This window comes from Calonectris borealis, chromosome 3 (assembly GCF_964195595.1).
Source record: "Calonectris borealis chromosome 3, bCalBor7.hap1.2, whole genome shotgun sequence".
Classification (NCBI taxonomy): domain Eukaryota; kingdom Metazoa; phylum Chordata; class Aves; order Procellariiformes; family Procellariidae; genus Calonectris; species Calonectris borealis.
Window position 1 is genome coordinate 99,791,329 of NC_134314.1, and position 19,290 is coordinate 99,810,618.

The 19,290-nt window shown below is 36.5% G+C and overlaps 1 protein-coding gene across 1 annotated transcript in view; it reads right to left on the bottom strand.

The window, feature by feature from the left end:
- PLEKHH2 (pleckstrin homology, MyTH4 and FERM domain containing H2) overlaps positions 1-19,290 on the bottom strand; it is a 57,418-nt gene that overhangs the window by 28,030 nt on the left and 10,098 nt on the right. Inside the window, exons 3-9 of the mRNA XM_075146928.1 lie at positions 10,111-10,173; positions 8,913-9,062; positions 8,379-8,462; positions 6,796-6,877; positions 4,776-4,958; positions 2,038-3,026; positions 439-514 (exon numbers count right to left, since the gene is read on the bottom strand). Of these exons, the coding sequence (XP_075003029.1) occupies positions 439-514; positions 2,038-3,026; positions 4,776-4,958; positions 6,796-6,877; positions 8,379-8,462; positions 8,913-9,062; positions 10,111-10,173 (1,627 nt within the window). The remainder of the gene's footprint in view (positions 1-438; positions 515-2,037; positions 3,027-4,775; positions 4,959-6,795; positions 6,878-8,378; positions 8,463-8,912; positions 9,063-10,110; positions 10,174-19,290) is intronic.

Here is a 19,290-nt window from a genome sequence, read left to right on the forward strand (position 1 = left end):
TAATTTACCCCTCAATTAACCCAATTCTAATTGTATAACTGCTATGAAACACAAACTAACTCCTGAACTGTTTTGGACATGAGATTTATAGCTTTTTGAAATTTACAATGGTTTTAAGGAGTATAAGTAAATTGTAGTCATGACCACTAACCCTTTTAAAATTGAAAGTAAAATCTCTTACCTTGGTACCTGGTATAGAATCTTCAAAGTGAATTGCAAAGAAAACTGGAGTAAACAAAGTACAAATTCAGCACAAAGTCAAGAGGCAAGGTAATAGAAGACAATGGAAAGATAACCAATGATCGTCTAGGTGTTAAATAGCAGATAACTAAATCTCCTTAGTATCTTAGAGGAACGTGGGACATTTGGTTCTTGCTTACAAATCACCATAAAAAGAGAATTTTTGTTCATGAGACAATGAACAGCTAAACCACTTACTTTTGTTAAGAGATTCCGTGGTGAAAGCTTCAGACATCCTTAAACCAGATTTGGCTACAGCATAAATTCTGCTTTCCTATATAAGCAGAATGGATTTGATGGTAGATAATTAAAACACAACAATTGCTTTTCTTCTGTTTAGCCTCCCCATAGCCTCCCAGTCTTTGTTTTAGCACAACCATGGGATGAAGTGGTGATAAAATGGTGTCATCAGTAGCAGCTCAAAAATGCATCCTTCTTTTATATGCCATACCCACTACACCCATAGTCTGTTTCAACCTTTTTTCACACAATGCTTGCCCTTATAGGCAACTTCTTTTTAAAAATGCTATTATCAGGGGCCAAAGAAGCTATAGCGAGAATATTTTTTAATGGAAGATTGCATGTTAAGAACAGAGAAATGCCATTATGGAGGCAACTTTTCAACAGTTTTGTATGCCACATTAAGAAAATCTATAATGAAAAAATATGCACTAAAATATATACATAGAAAAGCTGTTACATTAACGCATTATTCATCTCTGAATCATTAATAAATCTCTGACTGTGGAACTACAGAATCAGTGAGTCTAGACACAGTTAATTTTGGATTTTGTCTAAGAAGTATTAATATCTACTTTAGTTCCCTGATTGATGGCTGTCCTGGTTTCGGCTGGGATAGAGTTAAATTTCTTCCTAGTGCTGTGTTTTGGATTTAGTACGAGAAGAATGTTGGTAACACACTGATGTTTTCAGTTGTTGCTAAGTACCCTGCTAGTCAAGGACATTCAGTTCAAGAAAAACAAAACAAAACAAAACAAAACAAACGTTGGGAGGGAGCACAGCCAGGACAGCTAGCCCAGCTGGCCAACGGGGTATTCCATACCATGTGACGTCATGCTCAGTATATGAATGGTAGGTGTGTTCCAGGAAGTAGCAATTGCTACTTGGTTATCAGTCAGCGCGAGTGGTGAGCAACTGCATTGTGCATCACTCATTTTGTATAGTCTATCATTATTATTATTATTTTCCCTTTTCTGTTCTATTAAACTGTCTTTATCTCAACCCACAAGTTTTTCTCACTCTTACCCTTCCGATTCTCTCCCTGTCCCACTGGGAGGGGGGGAGTGAGTGAGCAGCTGCGTGGTGCTTGGCTGCCTGCCAGGTTAAACCACAACAATGGCTTTAAAATTTTACTTGGAAACGTGATCGATAACTTCCATGGTCTGTAGCTGTCTTCTGGCGACTTAATTGTATAGGTTGTGAGTGGTTATAGCAAAGGCACTGACACCAGCACTCTTAGGCTTCATTGGTGTTAAGATAAATAAATAAATGCAGTCGCAAGCATTACCTCATTGGGTATACTCAGAAAGACATACATAACTTAGATGTGACATTGATCTTATCTACAAAAATAGTGACCATGTTTTTCAACAGCAGAAATGCTGTTCTTCAAATCAAACTTGCTTCTGAGTTTGTCCTCCTAGCTGCAGTTAAGGTAATGTTCCATCTTGTCATCAAAAATAGAATGAGAAAGGTAGAAGCAACAAAAATCATAGAAGAGAAGCACAAAAATGAGTTCGTTTCACCAGCAGAAAAAATATCTATCATTACACTTACCCAGGAAGGAAACCGATGTAATGGGGGGGTTGGAGGTTTGTTGCTAGCGCCCTTTTTTGTCGTATCACAAGGTTCCTGGGCTTCAGCATTTTGTGCTTCAGTGCAGTCATAGGTAAACACTCCTTCACCACAGCCAATCTCCATTTTCTCTAAAATATCAGTATCTTCTCCATCCACCAGATCGATGTCTGTTTCCTGAGGTCTCCACGGACGTATCATGCTTATGGCATTTCTATTTCTACCAAACATTCTGTCAGAACTCAGCTGGGGCTGGCTTAGATGTTTCTTTGCTAATGCTGAATTTATACTAAACACATTAGGAGTCCGTAACTTCGGAGGTGGCAAATTTGAGGGAGAATCTGACGGCGTTGTGCATTGAGAACCTGCAGAAGTTGCTAGAATTGGATGTTTGGGTGTCAGAGCAGGGGTTAAAATTGGACTTGGGGTATTTGCCTCACTGGATGAGGATGAATAATCTAGCCTCTGAGATTGAAATTTCTTATTCAGTTCATCTGAAGAACTATCTTGGTCTTTCTTTTTACTTGTGAAATCAGAGTTGCACTTTCCACCTGGATTGTTCTGGCCTTTTCTTTGGGACCCTTGCTGCCAGGAGTATAACTTCTTGTGCTGAGTCCTCTGAACACCAAAACCCTCTTCTTCAAACAGAGAACTACTGTCATCAGATGCTGTCAAATACATTTCACTCCCCATTCTACTGTACCGTGCATTCTCTTCAGATGTGTGGCTTGAGAGAGTCGATGCACACCTGGATTTCAGTCCTTTATTCTCTCCTCCATCCTCGTCTGAGCTCCAGTCACTGCCGGTAGTGCAGGAGTTCTTTGACATGTCGCTGTCTATGTCTTTGGATGAACAGCTTGTTCTCACATTTTTGTTCTGCCCTGATCCAGAGGAACTTTGTTGCAATGACTTCTGACCTGTATTGCTCTCATGTGCAGGACCAGTAAAGGTAGTTTCCAGGATATCCTTCTCTAGAGGAGAAATACAATGAACATGAGAAAATTACTTTAGCAAACTTGACTGCTGAAGGATTTTGTCATCATGTACGCGTGCAAACAGTAAGTAGGTAATCATTTCAAATGTGTAAGCACATTTAAGTTTTTTGAATATTGTAAATAATAAAACTTAAGAAAATTATTATAAATATTTGAATGCAACTGACGTTGCAATGATGTTTGCCAAAAAGCTGTAACAGACATTACTCAAAGTTTGAGCCAAACTAAAAACAGCAATAAATGTAAAGATGAGCAGAGTGAAGCCATATTTTAAAGTAAACCAGAGATGTATGAAAACAAAAACCAACCCCAAAACAAAAAACCAAAAAAAGGCTCAAGAGAGCATATAAATTTAGCTGCTTTATTAAATCTAAGGAAAATCAAAGTTTAGTAAAAGGCTTGCCAGAAGAGATTTACATTAACAGATCAGGTATTCTGAGCATTTCTACAGTGTTTATATACGGAAATTTCTTCTGCAAGCTATTATTGTATTCCCAGTGTGAATGCTTAAGATACACAAGACAGGCTTATGAAAAATGCTTAGGGAAAGACACTGTATTAAAAATAGCTTTGCTTACGCTGTTTGCTTTTACCTGGTTTTGCAAGGGAGAGCTATAGCTTGCAGTGTGTCAGTGAGGCCTATGTGCTCCCCCTGAGTTAAAACAGATGCAAGAACTAGGGCTCTTCTACACAGACACTTGGAAAAGTTAATGTTCAATAGCTGTATGAAGTTAAAGTGGATTGGATAAGCCAAGATTTTAATTTAGTCCACATAATCAACAAAAGTTGATCTGTTTCCATCTAGGTTCTACTTCTTATCCTTTCCCTTGAAAAAAAATTCTTACATCGATTTCCTCATCTATAAAAATGGAAATAATAATATATACCCACCTTTATAATGAACTTGGTGTCATATAAATATACAAAATATTAATAGGAACTAGTTCAGTTTCTGATTTTCTACAGATCTCAACTTGCAATTTTGGGTACCATGATTAACTGTGGAGAAAATGCTGAAGTCATGAATAGCCCTGTGGGACTCAAGCGAAGGACGAGAGCAACAGTCTGCTTCCTGGGCTTGGTATCGCTTAAGGGAGGCAGCAAGCTGCAACGGACTTGCTCACGATTATAATAGCATAACAGCACGCCACTTTGCTGGCATTGCCAGATTTCAGGGCTTGCTGGGGAAATCGTATGAACTGATCAGGGAGTTTTCTCCCTCCTTGGACAGGAAACAATGGTGCAAAAAGATGCCTGAGACTCTTCTGTTTTTTCTGACCTTGATCATACTAATGAAAGATTACGGAGCTGATCTTGTTGAGTTAGGGCATAAAACGAACACTGGGACACCAGTGATGATAACATAGATAAAATACACAGAAACCGGACTTAGGTGAGACTCTACACAGGCATAAAAATGTCCTGGGGAACTGGCAGCCTTAAACTCCTTACGCTACTGTGGAGCAAACCTGGGCTACAACAAATTCTTTCCTTTGCAGCCAAAGCACCCGTCAGCCATTGCATGATACCAAACAATATGTTAGTGGTATTATGGAGACTCTAGTGCTCAACAGGATTTCCTCCTACTAATAGAGACTAGCATTAAAGAGGGAGAGAGTACTGCTATGTACTTTGAAAACAGCTGGTTTGGATACACTGACATAGTTGTCGATTTTAGTTTTCCACCTGTGTCAGAATAACATGGCAGTTCTGGTGACTAAGTACCTAGCATGTTTTTGCCTTCAGTGTAGTCTGAGTCTTTAGATGAAGACTTGCTTATTTCTTCAAACTTAGGAGATGGCTGAGGACTTCTTGCTCTATTTGAAAAGCATCCAAAAGTCAAACTGCTCAGTCGCTGACACTCTCCAGGTTTTTGTGTTGAAGTAACAGATTTCTTGCCCGTAGCTTCTGAAGAATAGTAATTCAGAAATCTTGTGTTAATGGGATACAGCAAGCTACGCTACTGTCTCTTTACTCTGCAGTGTAAAGTTGGTTTTTTTTTAAGATAACTAAAATTTAGCCAAAAGATAATAAAAAATTTATTATAAGAATAAAAATCTACCTGATACCTCCTCATATCAAAAGAAACCCAGAGCTGCATTTCTAGTTCTTAAAGATTGATTTTTTAGTATAGAAAGAAAAAAAATCTCTTTTAACAATTTCACAGCAGTAAGATATAAAACATGCACATAACACAGAATGAAAGCCTAGTGCAAATACCTGATTTTATTCTGCTGTGGCTGAACTTAAACCTACAGATTGGTCTAGGATATATAATATGGGAAAGACTGTAGAACAATAGTATTAAAATATGTGGCAGCCTTCCCTTCAGAGAAAAATATTACGAGAATCTGTAATAGGTGCTACAGCAAATATAAAGGAGTAAGTTACCAGGCTTAGAAGGTATATATGGAGGGCTTCAAGAGAAGGTGAAAGCATAAAATGATTAACTGCCTCGAGAATATGAAATCCGTCCTTAGGGACAGCTATTCTGCCAGAAACTGATATGAAAGAATGCTGTCCATTCCTGTTTATAAAAAGTTCTGTGGCAGATCCAGGAACAAAAGGCCCTTTATCCATACCTGTAAACTGTTTAAAACAGTACCACATGATCATAATTTATAGACTGTTGCCAGCATGGACACTGCAAATGGTAATAAGTTTCTTAATATTTTTAAGCATATCAGTAAATGTGTGTTGAAAACCAGCTGACAAATTCTTAGTGTCTCAAAAAGCCTTTGAAAAGATCTCTCAGAAGAGGATGACTAAAGCTGTTAAGTGCTGAAGTATATAGAATTGCTACTGATCAAAAAATAGCAAAGAAACAAATCAATCCAGTTTCCTCATTAACAGAGAGGTGCATCTTAGTTTAAAAGCTTCATATTGTGTATGTATGTATTTTGTAAATATTTATATTTTCATATATTATGCATATTACATGTGTACACACACATATATATGCACACATATACACACATTTCTAATTGTCTGTGTATGTACATATATACATGAGATACATTATCAAGAAATGAGGGCTGGGTAGCAAACCAGCAAGATTTTCAGATGACAGTAAGTTGTCAGGTCAACCAAGTATGGAGAGGACTGTGGGAACCTTCAGAGAATCTTAATAAAGTTGGTGAACAGACAACACGGTGGCAAATAAAATTCAACTTTGATTAATGTGAAATAATGCTCTTTGGAGGGGATATTCCTCTTTCCCATATTTACATTTTATGATTTTTAAATTAACTATATCCACTTGGAGAGGAACCTCATGATACTGTGGCTGAATTAAGGTTTTGGGATCACTGTATTCAAATGTAGTAATTAAAAAAATCTGATCAGAATTCTGCTTCCCAGCTGAGCATTTGCTAGAAAAAGCAGATGCAGACTGACATTCATCTATTCCTTAACAGTGCTAGGACTACCTATGCTATAAAGAAGTAAAAGCAAAGATCTGACGTAAATCCAGTTAATTCTTACTATTTGCAGAACCTCTTAAATAACAGAGATACCTGTTGACCCAAAAAAAACCAGCTGTGGTTTGTCTGCGTGTCTTTTTAATAAAAATTAAATTATTGCTTGCCTAGCACCTTCATGTACAGTCACTCTGATGTCAATTCATACTAACTGAAATCTTTGTGATTTCACAGAATATTTCAATTATGTGGATGCACAAATTAAACAGGGAATAGAAAGAAGTATGCCACATATAGAGAAGTTTTTAAAAGATTTGTACATTTACCTTGCAGTTTAGATTGTACTGTTTTCATCTCTTTGGTTTGCTTTTGGTTGATCAAGCGAAGGTTCTGATTTTCCACCTCTAACTAAAAGCATATAAATGTAATTTCATCCATCGGTGAAGCAATTTTTAAAGTCATTACATCATTTAGATTTTCTCTGAATTTCTACCTATCTAAGGATAAAGCTAGTTCAAATGGTAAGCTCCTCTCTGCTACTTCTCTTAATGCCAGTCTAGGCATTTGTTTATTCTGAACAATGAAACTCGCTGCGATGATTATTTGCTCAACTTCTGTTAAAACCACTCCCCTAACCAAGCAAACCCAAGACTGCTTTAAAAAGCCTTAATAATTATGAAAAAAGAAATCTGCATTGGCATTTTTAATAAAAGCAGAGGACTAGAATTACAAACTTTTGCACCACTTGGCAAACCCAAAGGCAAGCAGTGGAATTAGAGGGAATGAGGGTGCTAATGCCTCCTACCATCCCACAGCAAAAATTAAAAAAATAGGTACCAAAAAACTTTATACAGAGCAGAAGACCTCTACAGGAAGAAAAAACCCAACAACTCATTGCTGTAGCCCACTACGAGGAGGTAAAACATGTTGGTTCAAACTCCTGCTCCGAATTAGGCAAAGAGAAGATGTGAATCGGAGTATCCCGTATCACACAGAGGGGAGCCAGCAATTCCGCTTCCCATTGGGTGACACCTAGCCACCTCTGTGAAATTGGCTTGAGATTCTCCATATTTCAAACTAAGTAAATAGTTTGAGTCATATTTGATTTTGTCCAAACTTTTTCAAGATATTTTTAGCTAAACTTAATTGCATTTTTATTAAAAGATTTCAAAAACTCCCCTCGCAGACTAATAGTAAATGTTACTTCTGGTTTCCTACTTTAAAATAATAATTCAATTGTTTTTCAACTGGAGTGAGTATAATTTCCAGTTAACCACAACAGAGTAGGATTTTAACTTTTACAGACAACTTCAGATTTTATACACGCAAGGAGGAGAAAGCACAGCTGCACACCAAAACTGGCAGCCGTAGGCAGGGCAAAGACATGGTTATCTCACCGCAGCAGAGAAACATGGGAGACAACTAGTCTCTTTTGGGAATAGACCTGGTGCCCCCGAAACTATTCATGACTAAGAGTACTGTGGGCATTGGAAAATAAAAAATGATCAAGTCCTTCTTTCTGCCAGGCCCCAGCAGACTTGGTCGGCTTTCTGGGGATTATTCACACTTCAGGCATCTGCTTGAGCAAGCTCAGTTTGCCAGCTAATCTCTCTCAATTAGTGGAGATAAGTACACCTTCCAGAGAGCAGTTCTGGGCCTTTCCTCCATAAAGAGGACCCAGATATACTAGCTGACCAAATCAGACATCAGAATTTAAGTGACATGCATATCTGCCCTCTGTGCTGTTGTTTTCATTTTTCCTCTTTCAAGCAAATAACTATATAGATCAATGAAACTGGGAAGCATTTTTTTTTACTATAGCACAAAGCCCTTTAAGAGCCAAAAAGCCTAAGGGATATCCAGTCACACCATTATATTTTCTATATAAGTATTGTAGCAAGAGTTATACCTCATGGAGCTTGACTGTCACCCATTCTTTTATTTTAGCTGCTTTTTCTTCTATGATTTTTGCTTCTTGCAGTCTTATTTGCTTCTGGAAAAAAAATGACATAAGCATATTTTCCACTGAGTATTATAGTCTGCCTGAGTAGTATCTTCAGACACAAATCCTAAGATTGCTTGAAGTAATTCAGTATCCTGGGCAATATATGGTGATTTTTTAAAAGATGATGAATAGGCCCTTCACAGAGGCTGCTGTTCCTCTTTCCTCTAGGAAGAATGAAAGCTCTTCTGAGGAGACAGTGAGGAGGATGAATATCTTTCCCCTCTTAAAAGTTAGGTGTTCTTTCAAAGGAAGCCAGTGCATAATTTGCAAGTAAATAAACCTTATTCAAATTATATACTTCTAATGGGAACCTCTTTAATCAAACAATAGAAATAATGCTAAATTTTTCTGTCCTCTATTGATCTTAATTTTTATTTTCCTTTTGTGTAATTAAGAGTAGACTTGATGCTCATCTTTTGTAACACCATTATTTCTGACCTGTTCTTCAAGTTGTTGCTCCAATTTTTGTATTATGTCATTTTTATCTTGTATCAGGATCTCCAGATCTTGACATCTCTTATACAACCTGGTTTCTGATTCGCTCGTTTGAACGTTAGCTGCTTTTAATTTTTCTTCCATGACCTGCACCTATTTGGAAGGTCAAACATAAGACTTTAAAAAACATAATACTCGAAGCTAAAGGCAGTAATTTAACCACAAAATGGACTGTTAATATTGCCCCCACACTTAAGATTCAAGATAACCCTGCAAAGTTCTGAAGCCTATTTGAGAAGAAATTCCACAGTTCGTTATGTCTCCCTATGCATCTAATACCAATGGGACTGGCAAAACATTGATAGACCTTATACAGATTTTGTTAGTATTAGTGAGAGGCTTCTAGGTTTGCAACACACAAGCTGTTAGAAACACCAGTATGGGAAGAATGCAATTTATGTATAGGGAGCTGTTGTTGGGCTTAATAAATGACGTCGTAATAAATAAACAATTGCACAGTGTAAAAAAACCCCAACAAATTATCAGAAGCGTTCTAAAAAATGGCTAAAAAGTACTTGGCTTGTAGTCAGGAACGTTTTCTAACTCCAAATTAGTACATGAACATTTTTGTTCTTACAATTTTCAGTTTCTATCTGTCTCACAGTAGGATACGAAGGGTTTTTAGGGAATACCAGATATGTTCATAAAATGTCTGCTGTAGCTGTATCTGCCATTTGGAATCAAAAGGCAACTTTGGTTAAATATTTAGCCAGGATCTCATTCTTTAGATAATGTAACTTTTACAAGAAGAACAAACAACGTAGAATAATCCTATTTAGAGACTGTATTTGACAGCCTCGTTTTATCTTCTTACCGATTTTCTAAAATAGGTCACTGTTTCCTCTCCCTTTTGTTTCCATGTGCTTCATGTATCAAAGACTCGTGATGCATCAATGATGCATGCTCCTTACATGTATCTATTTTTGATTTGTGCTGTTACCTTTGACTTTATTGAACTGAACTGGATAGTGAGCAGAGAAAGGTGTTAGAACATCTCTGGTAAGACAAATCAATAGATGTAAAAAGAAGTGTCTTCTCCCTTTTGAGCAATACTTAAGAAAAATAGCAATTTTCTGAATTTCCCTTCATTACAGTAACACGCACATAGCTAGTGGAGTTATTTTTCAACTTATATATATACCTGCTGAAAAGCTCTCTCTGCTTGGCGATCAGCATCTATAACTTGTTTCTCAAGCTGCTGCATCTGCAGATACATAAAAACATATAGTAAAATGGCCATGCCTTCTGCCCATCGCCAGAAATACCACAGTGAAACATATTTTCATGGTCTGTTTTGAAAAAGAAAAAGACAGGTTGTTGGCAGGAGCATAAAAATAAATAAAATGATAAACAGCATGTCAGACTGGGAAGAAAATTCACCATTATGACTGTATTAAAACATTGTTAAGATTCTTCTACAGAAAAAAAAAAAAAACAACTTTTCTACATAGTACAATTTTGTGGCTGCTATATGACATACTGCTTTTTCTCCCTGCTACCAAGAGTAGAAATTCCTTTGACAATAGCCCTGAAACTTTCCTCATGCAGGCTCATAGTCTTAGAAAGTGCTAACTTCCTTCATGTCCTTCCAAAACTGGCAAGAGTAAAGGGTACTCGGCACATTATACAATTTGGCCACTAATTCTTCTGAAGTCGGCAAATTTAGCTTTTGGGAGGAATTGTGCTACGAGGCCTGTCCCAGACTCCTCCACCCTCTGCATGAAAGAAGGAGCTATGTGGCAGAAGAGACATGGTGGATTCAAGCGCTACGCAGAAAAAAAATGTGAAAAGTCACAGTAGAAACGGATAAAGAGCCCAGCACAACATGAGGAGTGAGCGCAGGTCCCCTTTGAGAGGTGAGAGACCCTGATCTGTTGCACTATAACGATGCCTAATAAATCAAAGGCTTAACCTTTGCCCCGTGCCTCAGAGAACCCCTGCATTTCACATGATTTATTTTGAAGGCTTTTCCAACAATGTGGAACAGAGGAGGCCAGAAAGAAACTTTTTAAAAACACGTTGTTACATTTTGGTAAGAGCTCTCTAGTCTGATTTTGATGAACGATACCATTATGACTCTTTAAAAAGTAAACTGAGGTTTGAAATCATACTAGAAAGTACCTAAGGAAATTAATATATTATTTCTTCACTTAAGGACTTATTGGTTCTCAGGAAATACCTAGCTAAGACCTCCGTTCATCTGAAGAGGATGAAATATCAAATACTTAACATCGGAATACTCAATATTCAGCTTCAAAATTGTTCATAGAAAAGCATATGATAGAAATAATGCAAATGAAAATAATTTATTCCTTTTCCAGTTTACTGCTTGGTTTTAAAATAATCATTCTGTCCTGTTTGTACTCTTTCAGTTTCTTTTTCGATGCTTCTTTTTTTTTTCTCCGCAATTATGTTGTCAATCACATGAATCAGTTTTGTGTACTTTTAGCACCTCATCCAGACAAGGACAGCGAGTCATCATTTTCTATCAATCAAAAACTGAAAACAGAGAAAATGAGTTTTCACTAACATACAAAAAAGCTGTGACTGACCTTCTAGTACTTTCTCATATGATATAAAAACCCAAAGTCTACATCATAATACCACAACACACTGTTGATACAAGAGCGACAAACATTTCACAATACGCACAGTTACGGTCGGGTCCCCAGTGAGTTGTTTTGCAAGAACAGTTCTAAGGAAATGATCATCCCAGTCATTCATGTACTAACAGTCTGGACGGACGGACAGGAGGAGATGAATCTTCGTTGTTCCTCTCTGGTCACGTGTATTTAATTTTATATTTGTACAACTTCATGTTGAGATTTTAACTTTGAATTTAATTTTTAGAATTTTGAATTCTAAAGTTACTTTCTATCTGTCTTTTTGGTTTTATGTTCAAATAGAAGTTTGGTTTACAAGACTCCCTTAATATAGTTTTAAAGACATTTCTTTTTTAGTGAGTTGGCAATTCAGAAATTGAGGTTATTTCTGAATATATGGTCAGCTAAAATTTCACTGTAGTAAAAGCACTATGCTAAACCAAATAAACGTGCAGCTATTGTATCAATAATGAACATTGTTAATACTCTATGACATTGACAGAAAACTCCTTCAGATACTCCTAATGTGAAATTCACTGTTGATGAGTAGCAAGTTGTTAATCCATTTTCACAGTCAAACAATTTGTAAATGCACGCGATTGCCATGGCAGTAATTGGAAATTTCTTTGTGTTCCATAAATAAAATTCAGTTCAGCTGCAAGGTTGTATCAGAAACCTGGCAGATTTAGTAAATGGAAATAGAACCTGAAAATTCTGCTTGCCAGGTCCACATAGCTGCCAGTGCAGCTCAACTAGCTCTGACTCAGCTTAAACCTGAAAACAAGTAGTCTCTCTAGCAGTATCTAGTGACCACTGAACCACCGTACAAGCATTAAGCAGTAGTGCTGCTCTTCTACACAACAGTTTGAGTTCTGGATAATACAGTGCACTACAGACCTACGCTCCCTCCGCGTTTCTGCACTGAAACTGTACAGTGCACCTCTTGCTAGGAATATATACTGTTGCACAGGACCAGGAACATCATAATATGTTCATGTAGACTACTGGGACACAGAATATGGTTTGAATAAAGCAGTTGCTAAGATGAATGTAAAGCTAGGAGCCAAAGGAGCTGAGAGAATATTACCAAGAAAAACAGCATTCAGAGATTAAAAATGGAAGTACAAGGTTTACTTTTGCTTCTGTAAGATTTAACTAGTTCAAGAAGGTATGCTTTGGGTGATCTCACAATACAGACACGTCAGTCAGTTTCCCGGCAACAACTAAATGTGATATTTTATTTGGAAAATTTCTAAAGGGTCTTCAATTTATTTTAGGAGGCTCCTGTTAAAAAAAAAAGCAATCATCTATGTTATTTAGCAAGAATGGAATACCATAGTTACCAAACATGAACACTCCTATTACAGTTAAATTGGCCAGCATTTCAATAATTTGATGCTACATAACAATTACTAAATAAGTCTTGATTTTCCCTTTATTTAGAGTTTATATAGGTTTGTTTTGCGGTGTCTATTGTAACAATGATGAAACTTTAAAAATATATAATTTTTTCCCATTTGTATAAATAATCCCAAGCCAACCCACAAAATGGTTTTGCCTGAAAAATGAGATTTACACGTATACTCTGACTGCTTTGCTACTTTATAGGCCTGTGAAGTTAAAGAGAAAAAATGATTGCTTTAGGATACTCTGAAGGCTATCAAACTTGTTGGGCAAAAGATTGTAACTAGTTCCAAGGGAAGGATTTCTCTTCACAAAGAAAACCTAACCTTAAACCTTCTTCTTAAGTTAGTAAGAGTTTTCATAACAATGAGCACAGCATTACTGAGAGAGCGAGCGAGAGAGAGGAGCGAGAGAAGGTGAAAATATGTGACTGGACTAGTAGCTAATTGTTTAAAGCAAACGTCATACTTTGAACTCCTCAGGAATAAAATGCAGCAGTGAATTCTCTTTACCCAGCGACTATGAAAACCATTTCAGACCACGGATAGATAGCTTAAGATCCTCAAATTATTAAAAAAAAAAAAAAAACAACACGCAAATGATACCTAAACTTAACTCATGATGGAAGTGGCAGGTAACTGTAGCCATATCCACATTTGGAGGCAAAGGTCAGTGTGCTTTACAGACACAGAAGAAAAGAAGTCTTACCTATGGCTGCAACTTGAATATTGATGACCAACTCTGACTTTATACAGAAAGTGATTAGAAAAACAGAAAAGTCTGTTGAATTAGATTTCTGTCCCACCAGCTTCTTTCTATATACATCTATGCAAATCACGACTATCACTGGAATTAAATGGTATGTATCAGCTGGTAGGCTAGACATTTCTTGAATGAACTGTAGCCTGTGAAGTATCAACAGACATAAAGTTGGCTTCCCAGGAGAAACATGGAGGACCAGCATGTCATTGATAACATTTGGCACATGAAGTATATTTAAGCTTAATTTTCTATCATGTCCTGAATTAGGTAACTTGAAATAACGCCCCAGTTCAACAAACCTCTTGTAAGGAATATTCTTGTCACGCACATCTATGATTGATTCAGACTCTTTCCAAAATTTATTAAGGATTCAGAAGTGTCCTGTCATAATCTATACTGGTTTTCGTTTTACAGTCTTAAGTATAAAGAATAAATGTTTTAGGCCCATGAACAAAAAATACACGCATACTGGCTAAAGAACAATATCAACATAGGTACAGAAGAACAGACTGCTACTTTAACCTTCACTTTCTTCTCCTCTTTTTGAGTGTAAAAATCCTCTTATAATTTCCAGAAAACATGTTAATGAATTAAGGAGAATAATATCTGTTGTTAGAAACAGATTTGTTTTTAAACTTAGTAAGGAAATAACCACTCTACATCTGACAGTCATCAAATTGAGCTATTTTTGTTCAAACAATGAACAGAGAAATGCCACATGTGAATAAATACTGAATGCTTTGAAGAAACATGGCAGCAATAAAAACAGAGAGGTGTACTGCCTCGGAGGTCTGGACATTGAAGCACAACACACAGTCATTGGGAATTTTTTACAATACAAAAGCAAATCATATAGGGGTTCTTTTTCGAAGTTCAATTGGAAGTTTCTTGACTGTATTCAGAAATGTTCAACGTACATTTTTGTGCAAGAAATTTTCATTTTATTAAAACATGTATTGCATGAAATCACATCTATTTTTGCACCAAAGGGTATAAACTCAAAAGTCATCACTCATAAATTTCAAAAAATACTCCATTTGTATGCCTATGTGTGTATACATACTTTCATTTATATATATATACACAGATCATTGATCGTGTAATGCGCATTAGAGAGAAATTACAGCACTAAATTGATAATTTTCCCGATATTTGAAATAATTATTTAATAATTTTAAAGGAAATCTTTTATTTTAAAAATAAAAATTGTTGAGATCTGAAAATGTATGTTATTTATGGGAACAAAAACCTAATTTTTTATCCAAGTCAATTTTCAACATAATAACTTGTCCCATTCACATTTAAAATTTACATTATAAACAGTGCATAATACACTGTCTCCTAATTTTTAATATTATAAATAACACAGTTGTGTCACGTAGACTTTTTGGAAATCTTTTTGACATAAATACAGGAAAAAATACAACCATTAATGAACGAAAAGCATCACTTCTCTGTAAGCCTTTCAAAGCGTGCTGATAATAGGTCAGAGTTTTCAAAAAGGAAAAAGGAGTTACAACCTTCTGAAGCAGAAATACAGCCTGTCTATTGATTAAGTGCAGAACTTCCAGTGACTTGAGAATGGTATGTTTAGAGTCTGCTTTTTTCCTTGCATTTCAGTTTTTCAATTCTTCCTCATCTGAAAAAAGGCCCAAACCATCTGTGGTTGAAAAATAATATTCCACATAAAAAGTAGTAAATTTGTCCATTTTTAGATTTAGTGAACTATCAGTCCTCACACCACATCAGACTTACCAAAACTGAAGAAACATGGGGATATGGTTTCTTCCATAAATAAACAAATAGGAGAAGCAAGTGAGGGATAAACACACCTAAAACTGTCTTTCAAAGGTGCAAGCAGATATAAACAGGTGATGAAAAAACATAGGCTGGAAATTAGAAGACCCTCATTTTCCACATTGACTGAAAAAGATTTTGGAACTGCCTTCTAATAGAAGCAATAAATGCAAAAGATCTGACTTTTTATGTGGTGCTTGATAAGTTTATAAACGGTCTGAAGAATCTGCCTGCCAGCTATTCCAGAGCACTGCATGGGACCAAGATTGCCCCTTTTGTTTCTGTATTCCTATGTTTAAACCCAAATATTTCAACAAATCTCTGCATTTCCTTAGGGAAAGAGCCAGTACTGCTTAAAAGCAAGTCATCTGTTTGTCAGTGGCTTTGATGAGCACCAGTTTTCAAGATTTAAAATATGCTATGCCCAATCTATACATGTATAAAGCCTTGCATACATTTGTTAGTTAAAAGCAATGGTAAAACTGTTTTAGAAGCATGATTTACTCTTTTTACAAAAAGGTCTGTCTTCTGGTGGTTTAGCGTAGGAAGACACAGTAATATTCCTCCTACTTCTGTAACTCATTTATTAAAAAGCTGACTGGGTATGTTCCATCCATATTTTCAAACATTACTCTTTCTGTCTTGCCACTGATTTCTCTTCTACGTATTATGTATCTTCCGTAAGGACAGTGCTAAATCTTTATAAACTACAACAAACTTTAAAATATGGCCTGACCAATTAAGCCACAGACAAAACACCTAAAGAATAGAGATGTAAAATCAAGATATTAATATTTCACAGGAAAAATAAACAAGAAGATAATTTGTGAAGAAGGAATTAGCACATGCCTTGGGCAAGATACACTTCGTTCTTTACTGGATGGTTTTTTTATCCCAAAGGCAACACAATAATTAGAAAGACTTATCTTTTATAGAACAGCTTTACATTTTATCTAATTAATAGAAATCCATCTTGTCTCATAAATCCAGGAAGTGATACTTCAGACCTACCTATATTTATAAAATTAAATATGCCTTCAGTAAAAAATGAAATTGAATACTTTGGCACAAAAGCTTTTCCCTAGAACAAGATGAAGCGTATAAAAAGATTTCTCAATGGTGTGGATTTAGTCATGAAGAACTGCTTTCTGAACCCAATCTTCTTTTCGTCGTAGATCTCCCCGAAAGGGCTAATGCTAAAGGCTAAGTCTTAATGGGGCTCAAATGTTCTTTAGGCTACTCACAGATCAAGCATGGTGAATTTTCTTTACTATTTTATTGGTTCATAGTATATGGAATTTTACTGTTTGTTATTATTTCCTACATGAAAAAAAATCTTAAGATGAAAGAATTAGTTATCTGGCTTAAAACCCAAAAGCTACAGCCTTATTTTTCCTTCAAATCCCACCTGAATGCCCACCTAGGTTATGACTACTGCAAAACTCAGTTTAGTGCTTCCCTTCTCCCGTCTTCTTCATTTTTAATACCAATTAAAAAGTAAAAGGCTACAATTCTTCGCATGAACAAAGCAGTGTCAACTATGCCTCTGCAAATTTGCCATCTAACCAACTCCTCCTCTTCATTTTATCTCTTTCCCTGTTCAGACTGTTCACCACAGGGATTATCTCTTTTCTCTGCCTCAATCGTGGTCAGAAATACGGAGTGTAAAAGCAATTTGGGTCTTTGATGCCAACTTTATATATATGTATGTATGTATACGCACACATATATACACTCCTCCTGCTTCTTCTGAAGATGGCTAGTAGTTCTACAGTCTTGATGTGCAGAATCACAATCCTGTCCACTTCTAACTACAGCAAATTCTGGCACTGCTCTCCTAGTTAGGCAAAAGGCACTTCTTAATTGCAAGTCTCTCTTCGCTCTCCTTTTTAGCTCTTCAGCTCATTTGCATGAACTATGTTTAGCACAAAAGCCTTTCCTTGGAACAAAATGAAACCTACAAAAATTATCAGTCTCCATCTGCTCAGTTTCCAAAATGATCAGGCTCAAAATTTTTATCAGTCTCCATGACATACAACTCAGTGGTAAAACTGGTCTCATTTTACTTCTTTCAAGTTCTTTTCAATATTTGAACATGATTTTAAGAATAATTATTTAGCTCAAAAGGTTTTCCGACTGCTCGTTAAATGTGTGAGAAGTACGTATGAAAAAGCAGTCTTTCACATTTCAGCTGAGTTCCTCATAGTAAAATTAATGATTTCTTCTGGAAACTATTATAAATTAAAAATATGAAACAGAAAAGCCCGCGGAGGGAACTCTCCCAGAATTAGTAGTTTAGGACAGCTGCCAGTAAATATACAGACTTAAAAAAGTTAAATTCAGCAGTGGGATTTGGGGAGGCAGTATAGTAAAGGTCAAATGAGCAGCACGTAATGTTGGCTGAATAATTGTGCTTTTCCCAATAGCAGTCACAGGACTTTCCTAAGCCTGGTAAAATACTCGGAACATTCACTCTTTCTGGCTGTCGTCTTTTCCAACTCACATTTTGTCTTGATAGTTAAGCTGCAGAGACACAATCAAATACAAATTATATAGACCGCCACTCTAGCACTAACAGACATTACTATAACATTCAAAATCTTGAAAGAAGTGAAGATACTCTTTAGCAAGGTGGAAGAATGTACCAAAGCACTTTGGCAGGCAAGGAAAAAGAAGTCTCACAAAGTGCTTAAAATGAAAAGAGGAATGTATCAACAACTGGTTGTTCATCTGTATTAAAAGGCAGCTGCCTGCTTTGTTTTGTTTTGAACGTTGTAGTGCAATTGTGGAAACTCTGCTACTTCTGTCTCACTGAATTGTGAGTTCTGATTAGAGCCGCAACATGAACATCTGAAATAGGAGGCCTTTTTTCCATGCCACTGCCTGAGAGAATCAGAACCAAAGGTACCACTGACTGCCACTGAATTTATTAATGAAATTAAAGTGTATAGGACACCTAGGAAACACAGAGGGTAAAGGAGCAAGAGATTCCAGAAATATATGTAAGGCAGCATAATGCAGTTTGAAGACATGACAACAGATACTTAAGCCTGAAAATACTTTCTGAGGGAATGAAAAGTAAATGCATAATTTCTAAGTGCAAAAAGAGTTCCCTCCACAAAAAATGGAGAAAAAACACCTTGTAGCTCCTACAAGTGAAATGCTAAACAAATACTAGATGAGCTAAGAATCTGCACAGGTGCCTGCCCACTATCACAGCTTCCACAACTTCCATCAACTTACCCATCTCAGGTGGGCTGGAACAGTACGGATGCCCTCGTCTCCGTACCCCCAGAGGGAAGATATTCACCCTCTGGCCTCACGGCAAGGGCTGTGCTCTTTCATGCCATTACCCAGCCTGGCCTCTACAAGAACAGCTAATTTATTGCTTCCTCAGTTCTTTTTTCTTCCCCCCCCCCCCCCATCTTCACCCTCCCTAGAAAGAATGTAGGTTTAAGACGTAGAAAAACAGTAAAGCAAAAAAAAACCCCCCACTGTTATAAAAAGGCATAGCATAAACTTTTAGACAAGCAATAAAAATAGAGTTATAGGGAAAAAGGTATAGGTATTAAAAAGGCATAAACAAACCTAAGACTCTAACAATATAAACTTTTAACTTTTATTCTCCTTAACTCTCCTCACTTTCTCCTGTTTTAAGTTCCTAATTGCATCTGAATTATTTTCCATGACAAGAAGTTTTTTAAGAGCAACTGAAATACTGAAAAATAACCTTCATTTTAATTATTTTGGTACTA